This window comes from Echinops telfairi, unplaced genomic scaffold (genome assembly GCF_000313985.2).
Source record: "Echinops telfairi isolate 266 unplaced genomic scaffold, ASM31398v2 ScPeMD7_7469;HRSCAF=8507_0, whole genome shotgun sequence".
NCBI classification, from domain to species: domain Eukaryota; kingdom Metazoa; phylum Chordata; class Mammalia; order Afrosoricida; family Tenrecidae; genus Echinops; species Echinops telfairi.
The window spans coordinates 83,133,394-83,151,978 of NW_022111372.1; the positions used below are offsets into that span (position 1 = coordinate 83,133,394).

General features: G+C 57.2%; 1 protein-coding gene across 1 annotated transcript; it reads right to left on the bottom strand.

Moving 5' to 3' along the window:
- Positions 1-858: 858 nt before the first annotated feature.
- On the bottom strand, positions 859-18,393 carry CDX1 (caudal type homeobox 1). Its single transcript, XM_004696722.2, has 3 exons — positions 17,946-18,393; positions 1,678-1,823; positions 859-1,204 (listed from the first exon to the last, which is right to left on the bottom strand). Exons 1-3 carry the CDS (start codon positions 18,391-18,393, stop codon positions 995-997), a joined length of 804 nt encoding a protein of 267 aa, XP_004696779.1. The 3' UTR covers positions 859-994.
- Positions 18,394-18,585: the final 192 nt, after the last annotated feature.

Consider the following 18,585-nt stretch of genomic DNA (forward strand, 5'->3'; position numbering starts at 1 on the left):
GTCTCCACACTAGACACGGGGCTTCTGGGTACCCCCGCTATGCATGGCCGATGGGGTGCCCAAGGGAGATTATCTGTCAAGCTACCCCTGAAGGTGCTATAAACGTCCCAGAGGGCTGAGACATGAGCCTGAGGAAGCGGCTTTCTCAGCTTCCTGGCCCCTCGGATGACTCTCGGTGTCCTGTGCTGGGCCCTCAAAGGCACTTGGAGATGTCCTGGGGTTGCAGGGCTACCTGGACTGGAAGGCAGTAGTAGGATGTTCTTAGGGGAGGGGGAGGAGGGTTCTTTCAATTGTCTTTCCTTACAGGCTATGTATAACGATTCTTACACGATGCTTTCTTTAAGGAGGAAAAATGATTTATTCTTGGAGCTCCATCCAGATGCCTCTACTCCATGTATGTACAACACCTGTTCAGCCGGGAGTTCTGCTCCATCCAGAGAAAGTTCTCAAGGCTCCCTGAGCCAGGGCCCCAAAGGCCAGCCTGCAGACACCTGGCAGGGTGAAGTCTGGCCCCTTCCTCCTTCTACCACCTAGAGGTCTCATTGAGCATGGCAGGGAGGGGTCACCACAGAGTCTCCTTGTCGGGTCCACTCCTAGGGGACTGTACGATGCCCCCTAAAAAAGGGCCCGTGGCAGCGGACATCCCTCGGGTCAGGTCTGCAGGCAGTCCATCTTCCCTCAGCCTGGTTTCCTTTCTCTAGGGTCTGTCTGCTCCCTCAAGTGGCCACCCTCCCGACCAGCCCCCCTGAGCCTTGGACCAATGCAGAAGGACCTCTAGGCCAACCCTCTGGAAGCTGAGGGCACCCACCCCCACTCCCCACCCCCAGTTCTCTTATCCCCTGAGGCCTAGAACTCAGAAGCTGGAGGAGGGCCTTGAACAGATGAGCCCAGGGGTGCAGGACTGGGTGGAGGTCATTCAGAAGGCCAATGGCCAGATGGAGACTCAGACAGGCCCCCTGGGCCTGAGGTGGGAGCCCGTCAGGCTGGGCAGGGCCTATGGCAAATACTCCTCCTTGACGGGCATTGGGGAGGAGGCTCCCAGGAGGCTGGAGGTGCTGGGACACAGGCCCCCCAGCGGTGGCCCAGCTGGGGTGGGTGGCAGGGACTGCTGGGGGGGCTGCTGTTGCTGCTGCTCCTGTTGCTGCTGCTTCTTCTTGTTTACTTTGCGCTCCTTGGCCCTTCGGTTTTGGAACCAGATTTTCACCTGTGGGACCAACCGGAGAGAGGGGATGAGGAGGAGAGAGAAGCGGAGCGCAGGGCCAAAGGGGAGGGTAGTGGAGATGCATGCCTCGGTGCGGCCTCCCACAACTCCCTCCATCTCCCGGAACTTGCTTGCCAGCTCCTCTGCTTAGACTCCCTTCTCCAGGGAGTCCTCCCCATCCTGCCAGCTGTGCGAAGGCCCCCTCCTCCAGGAAGCCCTCCTTGTGCTCCCTGTGATGGCTCCCTCCGCTAGATTTAACCAGTGCTCACACCTCACAGCACTGACCACAGCCTCTAGCTAATCTGGTCGGTCCCCTTTGTCCCCTGTTTGGAGGACAGGGACTGGGTTTAGTCAGGGGCGGCAGCAGCGAGGGTTCTGCTGTGCTGGGTGACCCTGACCAGGAAGCTCAGCCTGTCCTCCCTACCCTGCCTGCCTGGTGGTGGTGGTGGTCGCAGCGGTGGCGGGGCCCCACACACCTGCCGCTCAGTGAGGCCCAGATTGAGGGCCAGCTCGGACTTCCGCCGGATGGTGATGTAGCGGCTGTAATGGAACTCCTTCTCCAACTCCAGGCGCTGGTGGTCAGTGTACACCACGCGGTACTTGTCCTTGGTCCGGGTCTTACCTGGGAAACAGAGGGGCGATAAGGGTGAGGGCGCCTGCAAGGACCCAATGGAGGGCCCCCCAGGAGATGAGCTAAGGAGGCACCCCTGGAAGAGGGCCCCAAGGTGGGGAAGGAGGGACAGACACCTCAGACACAGGGTGCCCATCACTCAGGTGTGGAGCCCCACCCCTGGAAGCTAAGTTCTGCTCCTGTCCATTTCTGGGAGGGGCCACTGGGCTCAGAGAGGGGAAGCAACTTGCTCCGCGCTACACAGTCAGCCGCTGATGGGTGAGGGCTTCAAGCCCCTGGTGCAGAGCCCTGTGCTGGTGGCCGGCTCCACCAGCTCTAAGCCAGCCGTTCCCAGAAACGGCAGGGCTGGGGAGCTCTCCAAGACACTTTAGGACATGGTTTAGGGGTTAGCCAGGAATATGCACTTTAACTATCCCCCCCCTGCCCCCTCCCCTCCAAGCAAGCATCAAGTCATCCTGACTCCTGGTGACCTCCTGAGGGTCAGAGAGGAACTGTGCTTCAAGGGCTGTTCAGTGGCTGATAGTTTGGAAATAGATCACCTGGCCTTTCTTCTGAGGCCTCTCAGGGATGGAATCTTCCACCTTCTGTTTGTAGCTGAGCAGACTGAACTGTTTGCACAGCCCAGGGACCACAACAAGCCCCCCGGGAAGCTGTAATTCAGGACCCCTCAGACCTGGGGGTTGAGCAGGCTTAGCCTGGGGTTTCCATACCACTGAGCCAGCAGCCGCCCCTGCTAGGCCTGAGAAAGAACAGGGGCAGCTGCTATAAGCCTAGATCCCACAGAACCACAAGATTAGTCCTGGGGTACAGGCTCCCCAGTTCCTGCAGGACAGCTGGAGGTGGACAGAAAGGACTGGGGTCTCCGGTAGACCCTGAGGGTCATCAGAAGATGTGAGCGGGCCTGGCTCTGGACACCACACCCGGAGCTGGGGCTGCACCCACTCCCTGCCATCCACACTCCCATCTGTGCCCCCAGGGAACAAGGGAAGGGAAGCCCAGGGAAGGAGTGCGATCACCCCATCTATGTTTCTGGAGCCCCTGCTGGGAGGCCTGCCTGGGGGGAGGGGAGGGGAACAGGCACCAGCTGCTGTGGAGGGTGACCTGCGCACACACAGTGCAGTGGTCTGGTCATTGCTGGGCACTTGAGAATATAAGTAAGTGGCAGGGGGTGGGGGTGGGGGTGGCTAGGGACGCAGGGAGCAGACTCTCCCTGTGTGGTCAGTGACAGCCTTCCTGGGAAGGGGGCATTTGAGCCAAGATGGGTAGGAGGTGAGGGGAAAGCCCCAGACAGCCGAGGGCTCCCCGTAGTGAGGACAGCACGTGCAAAGGCCCTGTGGTGAGAACATGTCTCTTGTTGTCTGACACCACTGCTGAGGCCGGGAGGAGTGAGGGGTAGGGGCTGCAGGTCCATGTTGGGGGGGGCACGGCCACAAAGGCAATACGGGGTTTGACATAGGTTTCGGTGAGACCAGGCTGAGGAAAGAGGGGAAAGACCCAGGAGAGGCACGGTCTAGGGAGGGCTGGGCGCAGGCTCATGCTGGCTTTCAGCATCATCGCAGGTCCATATTGGGGCTTCCCTGGGCTGGAGCCAGAGGTCTACAGAGAGCATTAAGAGTCATGTTTGGCCTGGGCTTGGTCTGGTGAAATCCAGCTTCCTTTATAAGAGCCTAGGACTATAAATAGGGGACACAGGAAAGCCCTTCCAGACCCAGACACACATCACACCAGGGCACTGACCCCCTCCCACGCCAGCAGGGCACCCCACCACAGCCTGGCCTCCACTTCCCTGGGTCACAGCCCTGGCCCTGCCTGTCCCTCAGAACTGAGTGGCCCCCCCAAGCCCCTCCCCCCCTACCAAGCCCATGCTGCTTGGCAAGTCCACCACTGGGGCTCCCCCCGCAAGCCAAACGGCTCTGTGGAGAACAGGAGACAGCAGATGTTCCCAGGCTGCATTTCCCCACGTGTCCTGCCAGAGCAGCGGAACCAAACTGGGCGAGTCCACTCCGCTGACCTCAAACTGGCTGCCGAGGCAGCACGGGACAGCCTCCGCCCTGGGCCAGGCTGAGCCCCAGGCCTGAGCCAAGGGAGTGGCTGATGAGGTTTTCGGCTCCAGACAGGGTCCCTCCTTGGCCTAGAAAATTCAACATCGGCTCAAAATCTGCCCAAGGCCACCAGCAGAGGCGGCCTGCAGAGCCCCAGGGGCACACCCCTGCTCCCTCACTGCTGAAGCCGGAGGAATCACGGGAGCTCAGTGTCCTCCCAGGTCACAAGGAGGCTATGTGGCAGTCTGAGGTCCAAACAAAAGATGGGCTGTGAGTCCCCTGCGGCTCCTGGTCAAGTCCACCCAGAGGTACCTCGGAGGAAAGGCCTGGAGGTCTGCTTTAAATTTTACACACACACACACACACACACACACACACACACACACAAGTCACCAAACACCTAGGGCTACAATCCCACTTCCATTCTGACACGGGCGGGGCTGCCATGAGCAGAGCCACCAGGCCACAGCCGGTAGTGGGCGTCTAGCCAGTCCAGTGCCCTGTGGCATTGGGGTAACTGGAGCCCCAGGGGGTTATGGCTGTGGTCTAAAGCGCTTGCTCTTCACGCCTTCCCACAGAGCCCACAATGGGGCCCCATTCAGAGCTGCCACCCCCAACTTCTACTGGGAAGGGAGCCATGGAGGGCAGGGCTGGGCTGGGATAGAGGTGGCACTCCGAGGGCTAAGGCATCCTTGACCCAAGCCATGGCATTTTCAATTGCCTGCCATGTACGTGGAAGCCGGACGATGCCTGGAGATGACAAAGGAAACAGAGGCCTGAGTTAGGGTGTTGGTGCAGAATACTGGATGTACGGCAGACTGCCAGGGGCACAGGTGGGTCCTGGAAGCAGCACAGGCAGACGCAGATGGCTCCAGGAGCGGAGCAGGGGGAGCCTTTGTCTCATGCTTGGAGAGGGGCCCCACGATTGGTACAGGAGAGAGGGGCAGTGAAATAGGAGGGCCCTGGATGAGATGGGCGGACACAGAGGCTGCAAACGTGGGCTCAAGCACAGTGGGCGGTACTTGTGAGGGTGGCACAGGGCTCGGGTGCATGCTCCACTGTGAGCTGGAACCCCCGGACACCCACAACATACGTGCTTACAAGCCTCTCATTCCTTCCAAAAGCACATACGTGCCTCTAAAGAGAGACTGGGGAGTGTTGGGATTTTCACCATGTTCAGACACCGTGACTGTCAGGTGCTTTGAGGAGCCCCAGTGGTGTCATGGTTATGCAACGGGCTGTTAACCGGAAGATCAGCAGTTTGAAACCACCAGCTGCTCCACGGAAGAAGACGTAGTCTAGTCCCATGAAGAGCTCCAGGCTCCGAAGTCCATGGGTGGCAGTTCCACCCAGCCTTACAGGGAGGCCATGAGCTGGAATCGAGTTAACATGTTGAGTGAGTCCGGTGTCTTGGGCTCCAGAACTGCACAGGGACACTCCAACCCCTTGTCCCCACCCCATAAGCACCCTTGCCAGGGCTAGCACCAGGGAGGGCAGGGGTGGGGAGGTGCGTGAGAGCGGAGGGGCAGGGAGAGGGCACGGGATGAATGATTTACAGGCCGAAAGGACACTGGGAGAAGAGGGAAGTCCAGGCTCCTGTAACAGGTGTCTGGTGAGGGGCCAGCCCCTCCCAGCACCTAATGAGTAACCCTCCATGCCAGGTGCCAATGGGACCAAGTGGGAGGGAGGGGCCCCAGCTCTGCAGGTGAGCACAGGTGAGTGACCCACTCTAATGAGAGGGTTTCTCTCTGGTTTGGGGAATGGTGGGATGGCTGGTCCCCAAGGCACCAGGTAGCATACTCCCCCCGACCATCCTAGAAGAGATCCTGATAGCCACCGGCTGGTGGCTCCAGATGCCCGACCCACAGTCTCCACACTGCCTGCAGAACTTCCGAACCATCTCAGATTCAGGGTGGGGCAGGGTGGGTCTCGGGAACATCATGTTTTAATCCTGTCCCTGCTGAGCCCGATCTCAGGGCTGTGTGGTGGGGGCAGATTCCCACTGGCTGCGGGGCTGGGGGCCCTACAGCAGCACTCCCCACTCTGAGCCTCATTTTCTCTATCTGCAAAATGGGAGGCATGTTAGGCGAGGAACACACAACGGAATGTTTTGTATCACTAAAGAGCAGACAGGGCGTGGGAGCCCTCACAGCACTTGGGGGAACCTGGAGGACATTATAGGTTGTGGGAGATAAGTCCAGCACACAAGGACACAGGACTTTTAAGTCAAGGAAGGTTTTTCACACGCAAAGAAATCTTTGATGGTCACAGGGGCAGTGGGGTGGTGGTGCAGGGATTGGCAAATGTTAACTACAAGAAGAGAGGGCTGGGCCCAAAGTGATGGAGGCAGCGAACACCCTGGAAGAGATGCCAGAGTTAAAGGCTCCAGAGGTAAATTCTGATCTCTACCTGAAACGTTCCGATGGCTGTGGTCTGAGTGGTTGAAGCTTGGGTAAGTGTGTAGGCTGAACAGGAGTGAGAGGGAGAGCGGGAGTCTAACTCAGAAAACACACAATGCCACAGGAGATCTGTACAAGAGGAGTTATGTTTGCTGCAAATACATTCTGTGAATGTGGTGGAGTATACCAGGCGGAAAGTAAAAGAAACTTCTCAGAAATAAGCTAATACCTTGAAAGTATGAGCTGTGCTGAACCAGGGGGCTGAGACCGTACTGTCTGGAGGGAAGGCCCATCGGCCTCACCTAGTTCTCAGTGTTCTACATCCTCCCTTAAAGCCTGGTGAGCAGCTGGCTAGCTAAAGTGCAACCAGGGGCCACTCCCTGTCTGGAGGAAAAATGGCCGGAAATCATAAACCTCATGGGAAGAAATGAGTGCAGTGGATCACGGACCACATGAGCATCAGTCTGCTGGCACTGAGACTGGCAGGGAAGAGCTAGATGGCGCCCGGCCACCACACTCTCATGGGTCATCATAAAGCCTGAACAGAATAGGAGGACGATGGGGAACAGAACACAAAATCAGGGAGGAGACCAGGCTTACTGGGGGCAGACAGGAACTGATAGGACTCCCACACCCCCAAGGCCCTTAGTCACCCTTTCAGGTCTGAAGCAGAATTCTTCACCCAACGCTCAGTTTCAGTCAGTGAATAGGCAGGTCTAGAAGGGGACCGGTAACACCAGTGAGGGAGGCTCACCTTAAAGAATCACCCATTTAGGATCAAAGGAAGGGGCAGTGTTTACCCCAAGGACAAAGTTCAGAGAGTCGGGAAAGGGAAACTGGAAACACGGGGGAAGTAGGATTCGGGATGGGGTGGGATGGCTGTGGGTGAGATGACAAAAACAGGTACAGGGTGCCTACAGGGTTATAGTTCATTACGAGCCTGGTGAAGTGCTGAAGGTGTGACCCTTCTGCACTGCGCTGCTAACAGCAAGGTCAGCAGTTTGAAACCACCAGCTGCTCCAAGGGAGAGAGATGAGTCTTTCTACTCTACTCCCATAGAGTTACAATCTTAGGAACCCACAGGGGCAGTTTTACCTTGTCCTGTGGGGTCGCTACGAGTCGGAACCGACTGGCGGGCAGTGAGTTTGGTTACGTGCTTGGCTGGGGGAATAGCCACATGGCCTGAGCAGTTAGCAGAAGCCAGGCACTTCACTGAGCACGTTCAACCACCCATGAGGCCATAGCACTGACTTTCCTACTTTATAGGTGAGGAAAGCCTCTCCCATCAAATCCAGGTCTCCCTGACCCCAGAAACAGTCCCCAAACCCACCCCACCTCGCAGGGTCTGATCACCTGCGCTCTGAGGTCCACAGGGCCCCCTTGAGCTGGAAGGGCAGTGCCCAGTACACAGTAGGCGAGCAGGAAGGGCGGCGCTTGCTCATTCCCAATGGAGGCGGGTGGCCTTTGGGCGGAGTGTGGGCGGTGGGCGTGGTCTGGAGGGAGGAGTATGTGTAAGGCCCCCTCCAACTGGGAAACATAAAGCTCCCATGTTTGTTGGCTCTCTGGCTGGGTTTGTTACTGTTGCTGAAGAAGCCCATGACTGGTTTCCCAGTCTGAGTGTCTAGACCCTGCCTGCCCAGCTCAGGATGGGGCAGGAGCAGTGACGGCCTACACTGGGGCCTCACCGTCCAGGCCAGGCGAGGACAGAATTCGGCCTCTGCCCCAGGGCGGGGCAAGAAGTTCCAGGAAACACACATGGCCTCTGGGTCAGCACTTCCTCTGCCCCCTTCCTGCTGGATCTATGGCCCTGGGGAAGGACAGGGCCCGCTCTGGTCCCTGCAGGACTGAAATACAAAATCCATCCCCGACCTCTCTGTCCCGGGTGGCCAAACCCGCCCCCACAGCTGTGCATCAGATCCGTCCCAACACGCACGCACACGCACTCATCTTCCACGTACACACTAAAAATACACACTCCCAGGATCATCCTGGGCTACAGCATCCTCCTCAGCCCTCAGGAGATGCGGAACCCGCAGGTGGTCCCAGTTCTGCCTCCTCGCTCCATGACCTGCCCTGCCAGGTCTCCTGCCTCTTGGCCTCAGTGTCTGCCTTGAGGCTCTGCAGCTCTGAGCAACCCCCAGGGACCACCCAGGGCGGTGCCCATGGGCATACCCACCCAGAAGACCCTCCAGGCCAGGACCCCATGGGTAGGGATGAAGAGGGGTGTTCGCCACCCCTGTAGTGCCAGCCTGGGAGTGGTGGGGAAAGGGGCCTGCTATGGAGCACGGTGCTAAGAAATGTCTACTGCATGCTCCCCCTTTTTCCAGATGAGGGAGTAGATGGAGAGGTTGGAAGTCTCGAATTGAGCATAGCCGAAGAGACAAGGGGCTGAAGGAGGTACCTGGGAGGTTCTGGAGGCCCCTGGAAGCAGGGTATCTTCAGGTCAATGCCTCTCCTAAGCCTGGTGGAGATGGGGGGCAAACACCCAACTTCAGAGCAAGAAGTCCTGGATTCTTGTCCCAGCTGCCCCCCGTTCCTGGGAGGACCTTGGGAGCCTCTTCCCTGCGGGCCTCCGTGCCCCACCTGTCCAGCGGAGAATACTTACCCCTGTTCCAACTGGCTGTGTGTGTGTGTGTGTGTGTGTGTGTGCGCACACACACGTGCGAATGAGAGAAAACAGACATTGCTGTGGAGGAGGGATGAACGATGGACTTAATGGAAAGGACAGCAGCCATTTTTAGAGCCAGTCTTTACAGGAGCAGAAAAGCCTCATCTTTTGCCTGCAGAGTGGCTGGTGGTTTCAAACCTCCGACCTTCAAACTCAGAACCCACTATGCCAAAAGAGTTGCAAACATGCTGAGCATACAAATAACAATAGAAGACCAGTGCAATGGTACTGCGAGCTCATAGGCAGAGGGTTGCAGAGGGGCAGGGGTGGGACAGGCCTGGGGGCGCGCCCAGTGAGCAGCCTCTTCCTAGTGGCTGTTGGCTGCTGAGAAGTGGGCTAGGCCCTGGGGAGAGGGACAGATTGCCAAGACCTTGCCCAGAGGCAGAGGCAGAGGTGTGGCCCAGCCAGACCATCCTTAGCTGGAGGATTTAAGGAGCCATTGAAATTCCCTGGGCTTCCCTTCCCCCTGAGGATCAGAATGTACCAGAAAGACCTTTGGAAAGGGCAAGGAGCTGTAAGCGACAAACAGGGCAGCTGAGCTATTTGTAGCTCCAGATGATGGAGTGGTCCCTGGGGAGAGGGAAGAATGTTACCCGATGGTCGACACCCCTCCCCACCCGCCTTCTGGACCTTCCAGGCTGGCCTCTGCTGGGCCAGCCCCGCTTTCCTTTGCTCCAGGATGGATGGATGGATGGATGTCCTCGCCCTTCCTGAGGCCAGGAGGCACTCTGCAGGAGTGCCTAGATGGCTTGGCCATCCAGGACCTAGATGGCTTGGCCCCTTCCCAGTCTGGCTCCTCATTCAAGCCCTGGAGCAGGGCTGAGGCTCAAAGGGGCCTGGGAGGAGGGGGAATGCTGAGCCAGATTTGCAGAAGCCCCGCAGCCTTAGCCAGGCTCTGCTCCCTGCTGTCATCCAGTCCGAATAGTGCACACGCCAGTTCTGCACCATTCCTGCCTTATCTTCGCCATGGAGGTCAATGGTTTGACCCAGTTCTGGGACAATGGAGACCTGAGAGACAGATAGGCATGAGGCTCCAATTCCACCTGACCACCTCCGTGCCAGCCTTGTGACTACAGGCAAGTCCTTCTGAATCTCAGGCTATTCGTCTGTGAATGGCTCCTTCCAGGCTCACTCACCCACTGCCATCTGAGTTAATGCTGACTCACAGAGACCCTATAGGACAGGGTTGAACTTCTCCTGTGGGCTTCTGAAATGTAACTCTTTACAGGAGTAAGTAAAAAGCCTCGTCTTTCTCCCAAGGAGTAGCTGGTGGCTTCAAACTGCTGACCTTGCTGTTAGTAGCACAATACATAACCACTATGCTGCCACCAAGGCTCTGCCTGTTGCAATGAAGATTACAATAATCAAATTGACAATCCATTTACAAAGTAATTACGAATCAGCGCTAGCTGTGACAATATGACCATGAATCTGAGGACGGTGAAGAAGATGCCTGCAGAGATGAAGGAGCCAGGAGGGCCCCTCTGATGGAGAGTATGGTGCCCGTCTGGAATGGGTCCCCATTGGAGGGAGGCTTTCGAGGGCTGTTCCCACACTATTGAAGACACTCACCCCTGAACCACATGTGATGGAAGCCTAGCGGTGTAGAGAGTTAGGGGTTGGGCTACTAGTTACAAGGCTAGCAGTTTGAACCCAGCGGCTGCTCTGCAGGAAAAAGATGAGGCTGTGTGCTCCCATACAGACGGACCGTCTCAGAGACCCAAAGGGGCAGTTCTAGTGTGTTGCCCAGGACAGGAGTCCACGGCAATGGGTGTGGTTTCAGCCCCGTGTCACTATGCGGTTTTAAATTCATTAAAATGAAATACTAAAAGGCCAGCTTCTTGGTCATGGCACAGTGACCCCGTAACACCCACCTGCTGTTTCCTCAGCCCCTCTGGCTCACTAGCCCCTCCTACTCTCTAGCTACCCAGACCAGGAGCCCAGGCAGCCCCGCTGAGACACCCCCCTCCCACCCCCACCCCGCTTTCTACATCCTGTTGGTCAGGGCAGCTCAGGATCTAAAGGGGGTCCTGTCCATCCCCACTGCACCCATCACCGTCCTCCCAGCGCCTATCCCATGGAGAAGCGTGCTCCTCTGACCTCAGAAACGGTTGTACTTACAAAGCTGGGCCCACTCCCCAAGTGCTCAGTGGGCGCCGTTCAGTCTATGAGAGTCATGGTTGGTGCCTCAGGGAAATCAGTTGAATTTGGCCCCCCTTCTCATTGCAGGGAGCATGTTAAAAGCATATAGGCAAATGGAATAGGGACAGATCGCCACTCAGCCAGAGGAAGCAGGGAGGGGTGGGAGGAGAGGAGAAACCCACCTCACTTGGGCTTTGACAGGCCTCCTGGAAGAGGTGGCATCTAAGCCAAGGCCTGAAGGTGGGGAAGGAGTTTTCAAGACAAGAGTCCAGAGAAGGTTTGGGAGGAGAGAACGGCATTTGCAAAGACCCCTGGGGCGGGGAAGGGTGGGGCCCACTACCTTGTCCAGGCTGCCCTGCACCCACAGCACCCCAAACTGCGCTGGGCCCAGTGGGGACACTCCGAATGCGTGGCTGAAGGAAGGGCAGGGCCAACAAAGAAGAGATGAGCCAGGTAAAGTGGGGCTGGAGTAGGGGCTTTGTATTTGCCCCAGAAGCTGGGGGGGAGGGGGTCCTGGGAGGTGCTAAGACACTGCTCACCCCCTGTTATGCTAGGGTGCCCCGTATCAGTTTAAGGGGTGAGGATGGGGTGGCATATAAACCCGAAGGGGAACCTGACCCCAGACATTAACGTTGTTGGTAAATCCCTGAACTTTCGGGGCTGAACTTGAGAAGCTAGTCCATTGAGATCACTTCCCACCAACAATGGCTGAGCTGCTAACAAAGCCGGGTGGGACCCACAGGATCGGCAGGCAAGAGCTGCCGAGTGGAGAGAAGAAAGTCACCACGTCACCAAAAACAGCCTTCTGCCACCTCTAACTGGGTCACCCCCTCCTGGCTACATCTGAGACATGAGCTATCGAATGGGGCTGCTGCCTGGAGACTGGGCTCGAAACAGCCTGACCCCACGCAGCGACTCAGAGCCCACCCTGACCGGCCTCGGCCTCCTTTCCCAGCACCCCGGCCTGGAATGGGCCTGGAGAGGGAGGGGCGGAGGGAGGGAAGTAGGGAGGTCTCCTGTCCCGGTTCTGATAGCGGACAGGTGGGCAGTGGAGTCCCTTTGGAACCCTGTGCCGTCTCCTGGCTATGTGAGCTTGTACAAAGGTGCCTTAGCCTCGCTGAGCTTCATTAACACTATCTGCAAAATAAGCCTAATAATAGGTCCTTCCTGACACCTGGAGGGTTGCTATGAGGTGTAAGTGGAGCCCTGTGCTCCTTGGCTCAGTGCCTGCCATACTGTAAGGATGCAGGAAATAGTCTTCAGTTTTATTACAAGCTCCTATTAGATGCAAGGCTTGGGGAGCAGCATGAAGACTGGTCCTGGTGGGTGGGGGGTGGGGGACAGATGGTTGGGGTGTCTCCAGCAGCTAGCTGGACAGATCTTGGGAGGAGTCTGAATGCCACAGGAATGAGGCTGGATCTTCGATGGCAACGGGGAGCCAAGGGATGCTTGGCTGAGGATGAGCTGTCCCCTTAAGAAGGTAAACTTGGCCATGGCTTAGAAGCAGCGGGGACAGCGAGAAGCTGCTGCAGGCTGGGGCTGCAAGTCAAGGCAGTGAGTCAAGGGAAAAAGCCTACAATGTGGTTGGCAGAGGAGTCAATGCCTCTGTGGGCCTCAGTTTACCCATCTGAAAGCGGAAGGGTCTGGACCAGGATCTATGCCCAGCTGCCGCAGTTCCACCATCTGAGGGAGCGAACAGCCCCAGGTGTGGGGGACAGTAGCCACCTACCAGGCCACCATCAGGCTTGATGTGGAGTACTCAAAAGAAACTGGCTGCCGCCAACAGAGGATAATTGATAATTCTGATGAAAATGCTGCTAATTATAGGTGCAGCGAGCCAGATTAAAACAAACAAACAAACAAAAACTGCTTGTAGTCATTTCCGATTCTGGCCACAGTCGGATGGTACTGGTCACTGGGAATGGATGACTATTCTGTTGATGGATCGGAAGCCCAGCAGCTTGTCCGTCTCCCCCAGTTTCACCGCCCGCTCTTTGCACTAAAGAATCATCATCCTGGGTTATAGCGACTGCCCAGGGGAGTCCAGAGTGCTGTCCAGCAGGGAGCGGGGCAGGCTGGACAGCCGTGACCTCAGAAGCCTGTGTCAAAGCTGAGCTCCCAGCCCCACCCCCTGTTCCTCTTTCAGGGTTGCCTTAATTCCCTGCCCCTCTCCCCCCACCAGCCACTTCAGCCAAGTTTACTGAGCACATCCTCGAGTGCCAGTCCCTGCGCTGGATGCTCATGTGTCTGGTGAAAATTGACCTTGGTGGGGGGATAAGGAGAGACAGCAGACAATCACACAAGGAAGTGACTCAACAGATCGGGATTATTACTGGGAGGAAATGGACAGAGATTGTCCCCGGGTTTCTGGGTCGCACAAACAGTTAGGGGCTTGGTTACCATGAGCTGAAAGGTTGGCGATTCAAATGGCAGCCCACTCCAGCAACACGGGCCATGGAAACCCTGTGGAGCAAGCACATCTCCACTCTGACACACCAAGCAACTTCTTTCTTTGCAAATAGTGGATGCCTAATCTGGACAAATCAGGGAATGCCACTCTGAGGAGGTGACCATGAAGCTAAAGCCTGAAGGGTGAGAAGGAGCCGGCTTGCAGACAGGGAGAAGAGCATCCCAGGCCCAGAGGGACTAACAACAGAAACGTGGCTGAAGGCAGACATCGGTTGGTAAAAAAAGAAATTTTTTTAATAAAGAGCATCCCAGGAAGAGAACAGCATGCCTGAGACCTGGAATTGGGTGTGGCTGTCTGTGGACAAGGCAGGGAGGCAGGCAGGGGCCAAAGGCTGTATAGCAATGGTTCTCAATCTTCCCTATGCCTTTAATACAGTTCCTCATGTTGTGGTGACCCCCACAACCATGAAATTATTTTCATTGCTACTTCATAACTGTCATTTTGCTACTGTTATGAATCAGGCGATCCCTGTGAAAGGGTTGTTCGACCCCCAAAGGGGTCGAGACCCACAGGTTGAGAACCGCTGCTGTACAGGAAGGCGCATGGATTGTACCCCGAGTGTGCTGGAACTCTGGGAAAAGTGTCAACTGATTTATCTGACTTCCATCCCAGCTCAGCCTATGCTTGTGTGGAACTGGGACATTCCTGACAATCTCTGGGGCCCATTCCTTATCTGTCTGACTGGCCTCTAGTTGGCAGGCTGAAGACAGACTGTGAGGCCTGGTTGCCAGTGATGGGGCGGGGGTGGGGTGGGGTGGGGGGAGAGCATGCACGAACTGTCCCTGCTGTCCCAGACAACAGAACCACCATATAGCCTTCCTGCAGAGAAGGAGTGAGAGGGTGGTACAATTTTCCCAAACACCTATAATGAGTGTGTTGTGCACAAGATGGTACACGGAAACGGAGAGCCTGTGTTTCATTGCTCAGATGGCTCTCCATCCTGACCAGAGCCGGGACGGGAGTGGCTTGGCTTCTCTCCCAGGAAGTCCTGCAACTCCATCCCAGTCCTGCCCCAATACAGGGCACTGGTTAGAGACCGTGTCCTGAGCAGACAGGCAGAGCTACTGGTTTCAAACAATCCGTGGTTCCGTGTCCGTGTCCGCCACGGAAGGCATCCACTTCAGCTGCTCACAGTCCCTTCCTGGAGGCTCTGGGGCACCCAGATATCCTTTGAGCCTCCCCTCTCGCCTCGGAGTAGAGAGAAGGCTCTTGCCCTTGAGTATACTGTCATAGCTCTGCCCCCCAATCTACCCCACCTGACTTGGGAAAATAGCTTACAAAAGCCTTTCAAGATGGAGACTAAGCTAGCTCCTGAAACTCTGATGCCCAGAGAGTGCAGGTGGGAGCCACACAGCCTGGCTGCTTCCCTGGGGCTCATTAGTCCTCTGATTCTCCCTGCCTCAGCCTTTCCTCTGAATGCCAGGAGGCCCTCTCCGCCCATCCCTGTCCATGGGGAATGTCTCCATCCATCTCCAAAGATGTCCGAAGAGCAGGAAGCAGCAAGTGAATGGGGGAGCAAGAAAAGCGAGCTTCCTTCCCTGCAGCCAGGTCTGCCCGTGCACACAGAACTGCAGGAGCCTCAGGGCCAGTGCCCCAGACACCTCCTCTTGTGTAATTAGATGCAGTAACTTAACTCGTAGAGCATAAATACAGTTTCGGAGGTGGGGGGACTCCAATAACCCTGAAATTGTCCAACAAGGACAGCACCTGCGTTCTCCAGGAAGCACCTGTACTTGCCACCAGGTTTTGCCCAGGGATCCTTTTGTGGCCCAAATAAAGGTACAACCGACCGCACTGCAAAAGGCCCTTCACTGGCACTTCCGATGGTAAAATCAAGACCCTGGAAAGAGTGCTAATTTAAAGAGGTCAAACGTAGAGGACCAGCAGCACAGTCACTGCGGTCAGACTGCCTCGGGGCATTTCTAGCCCATCGCTTACTGGTTTCTTGGCTTTGGGCAAGTTATTTAATGTCTCCAAGCTCAGGTTGGTGCTAATGGTACCTCCTCAAGCCAATCTCACTGCTGTGAAGTCCATTTTTATAGTGACCCTATAGGACAGGGTAGAACTGACCCCGTGGGTTTCTGAGACTGTAAATCTTTACTGGGGTAGAAAGCCCCATCTTTCCTTGGGAGAGGGCTGGTGGTCTTGAACTGCTAAAATCAGACTTAGCAGCCCAAGTGCTCCACAAACTGGCTTGTTGCTGCTGGTTGCCAGGGGGTCACTTCTGTCTCATAGAGAGCCATTCACGCCCACAGAACCACGGCTCCTGAGACTCTCCTGGCCATGGTCTTTTTTTTTTTTTTAAACATTTTATTAGGGGTTCATACAACTGTTATCGCAATCCATACACACATCAATTGTGTAAAGCGCCTTTGTACATCGTTTCTCAAAACATTTTCTCTCCATTTAAACCCCTGATATTAGGTCCTCATTTTTCCCCTCCCTCCCTGCTCCCCCCTCCCTCATGAGCCCTTGATAGTTTATAAATTGGTATTTTGTCATATCTTGCCCTGTCCGACGTCTCCCTTCACCCACTTTTTGGTTGTCTGTCCCCCAGGGAGGAGGTCACATATAGTTCCTTGTAATCGGTTCCCTCTTTCCTACCCATTCTCCCTTTACCCTCTCTGTTTTGCCACTCACACCACTGGTCCTGTAGGGCTCATCCGCCCTGGATTCCCTGGATTTTCAGTTCCTATCTGTACCAGTGTACCTCCTCTGGTCTAGCCAGACTTGCAAGGTCGAATTCGAGTCATGGTAGTGGGAGCGGGGCGGAAACATGGCCATGGTCTTTAGAAACAGATCGCCAAGCCTGTCTCTTCCACGGAGCCTCTGCCGGCCAACCTATGCTCCGGTGGTCAGGGACCCCTCCACCAGCACCAGCAGCAACCATGCTTCCGACTCAGAGCGAACCCTGGAGGAATCAGAGCAGAACTGCTCTGTAGGGTTTCTGAAGCTGTAAAGCTTTACAGCTTTACAGCCTCACCTTCCTCCCATGAAGAAGTCTGTGGGTTCAAACCCTGGACCTTTTGGTTCGCAGCCCAGCACTTCACCCACCGGGTCACCAGGGCTCCTTCCAAGAGTTTTAAACAAAACAAGAAAACAGCCAAGCTCATGGCCTTTGAGTCAGTGCCGACTCATTGGGACCCTCGGGGACACGGTAGAGCTGCCTCTGGGGGTTTCTGAGACTGTCACTCTTGACGGAAGCAGAGAGCCCTGTCTTTCTCCCTCGGAGTGGCTGGTGGTTCCAAATTTAGGACCTTGTGGGTCAGTGTCACCAGGGCTCCTGGCTGTGCTTACTGAGCCAAGGTCACAGAAGAGCAGCAGCGCTTGGGCAAAACACCTGCAGGCCAGCGGAAAGTTCTGTGTCCCTGGGACTGCAGAGAAGGGTCACAGCTGGAGCCTGTAGTTACCAGTCAACCCCTCCCCAGCATCTGCCCCTGGGGTGGGCTGGGTGTGGGTGGGGAAATGGAGCAGGAGATGTGGCGGGAGAGAGGTGGGGGAGGTCCGGGCAAATCTCAGGCTCCAGCCAATCTTGGGGGAAGGGGAGGAGGGGCGGACATCAAAGGGTGGGTAGGCCAGCTTCCCGCCCCCAAGGCCAGGTGGCTTTTCTCAGGACAGGCGGACATGATGGAGACAATAGGGTGTCATGTTCACTTTCCGGCCAACAGGAGTCACTACGGAGCCCAGGAGCAGTCTGTTACATGACAAAGGTGGGGGTCTCCATAAAGGAGCCCAGGCCACCCCTCATTACATCTGGGCTTTTGTCTTGCCCCCTCCCCTGCCTTTGAAGAGGTGGATCAGAGGCCTGCCTGGGGGCAGAGGTTCACAGGCCCAGGAGCCAAACAGTAGCCACCTTCCCAACTGCTAGGGCCTGCCCCTCCCCCAGGGTCAAGAGTTCAGGGAGGGCCCTGAGAGGTAAGGTAAGGACCACCACCCCCAGTCTAACCAGAGAAATCGTTCAGAGCCCACAGATGTTATCCTTCCGTAGCTTCACCTGGGAGACACACGGGGAGACAGGTCAGGAAAGGAACAGGGCCTGCCGAGCACACAGCTGATGGTCCCTCCTGGGGCAACTGGGGCCCAGGAACAGAAAAATGTGGGTGCTGCTAAAAGAGCCCCAAGACAAATACGTGGCGTTGGCGTCCCTGTTCTGCTCTTCCACCCGCCCGCCTCAGTTTCCCTCTCTGTAAGCAAGGCTGGGGAAGGAGGAAGCCGAGAAAACAGGCCCCAGGTGGAGCGTGGTCTCGGGGTGGGAGAGGGCGCATTCCCCAGGACAGAAACAGAGCCGCCGGGGCAGAGGTCAGCCAGAGGAGGGCGGGAGCCGCGCCCTAGCACCTGCCGGTGCCCAAGGAGGAACCCTGTGGGGACGCAGGGCGAGGGAGGGGTTCTTACCGCTGCTGCTGCCGCCGCCTCCAGCGGCCACGCTGCGCCGCATCCACTCGTAGGGTGTTCGCCGTTGCGCGCCAGGCGACGTCGGTGCGCCCGGGCCGCCGAGGGTCTGTGCTAGGAGACCCGGGCCGGGCCCCTGGGGCGCGGGCACCTGGCTAAAGTCCGGCGGGGGCCCGAACGCTAACTGGCCTGGGCTGACCGTGGGGACGGTGGGACCCGGACCGTAGGCCGCGGCCCACTCGTCCTTGGGTGTAGGGAAGGGCGAGCTCCAGGCTGGAGAGGGCGCGGGGCCCGGCTCCACGTGTGAGTAGCCAGTGAAGTCGGGGTACTGCGGGGGCGCAGAGGTCGGCGGCGGGGGGCCGTAGGCTTGCGGGCCCAGGCCGAGGCCGGCGGGCCTGGCAGGGCCGGGGTACACGGGGGAATCCTTGTCCAGCACATAGCCCACGTACATGGTGGCCGCGGGGCCTGCCACGCATGCTGGGCGCCGAGCTGCCGCAGCCGGCCGCCCCGACGTACTGCTCACCTGAACTCTCCCGCCCTGCCCTGGTGCCCGCCCCACCCCGGCCTTTTATAGCTCCGGGCGGGCGGGCTGCGGCCCCAGCCCAGGCTGGTTTGCATTTCAAAGCTGGGGGAAGCCTCCGGG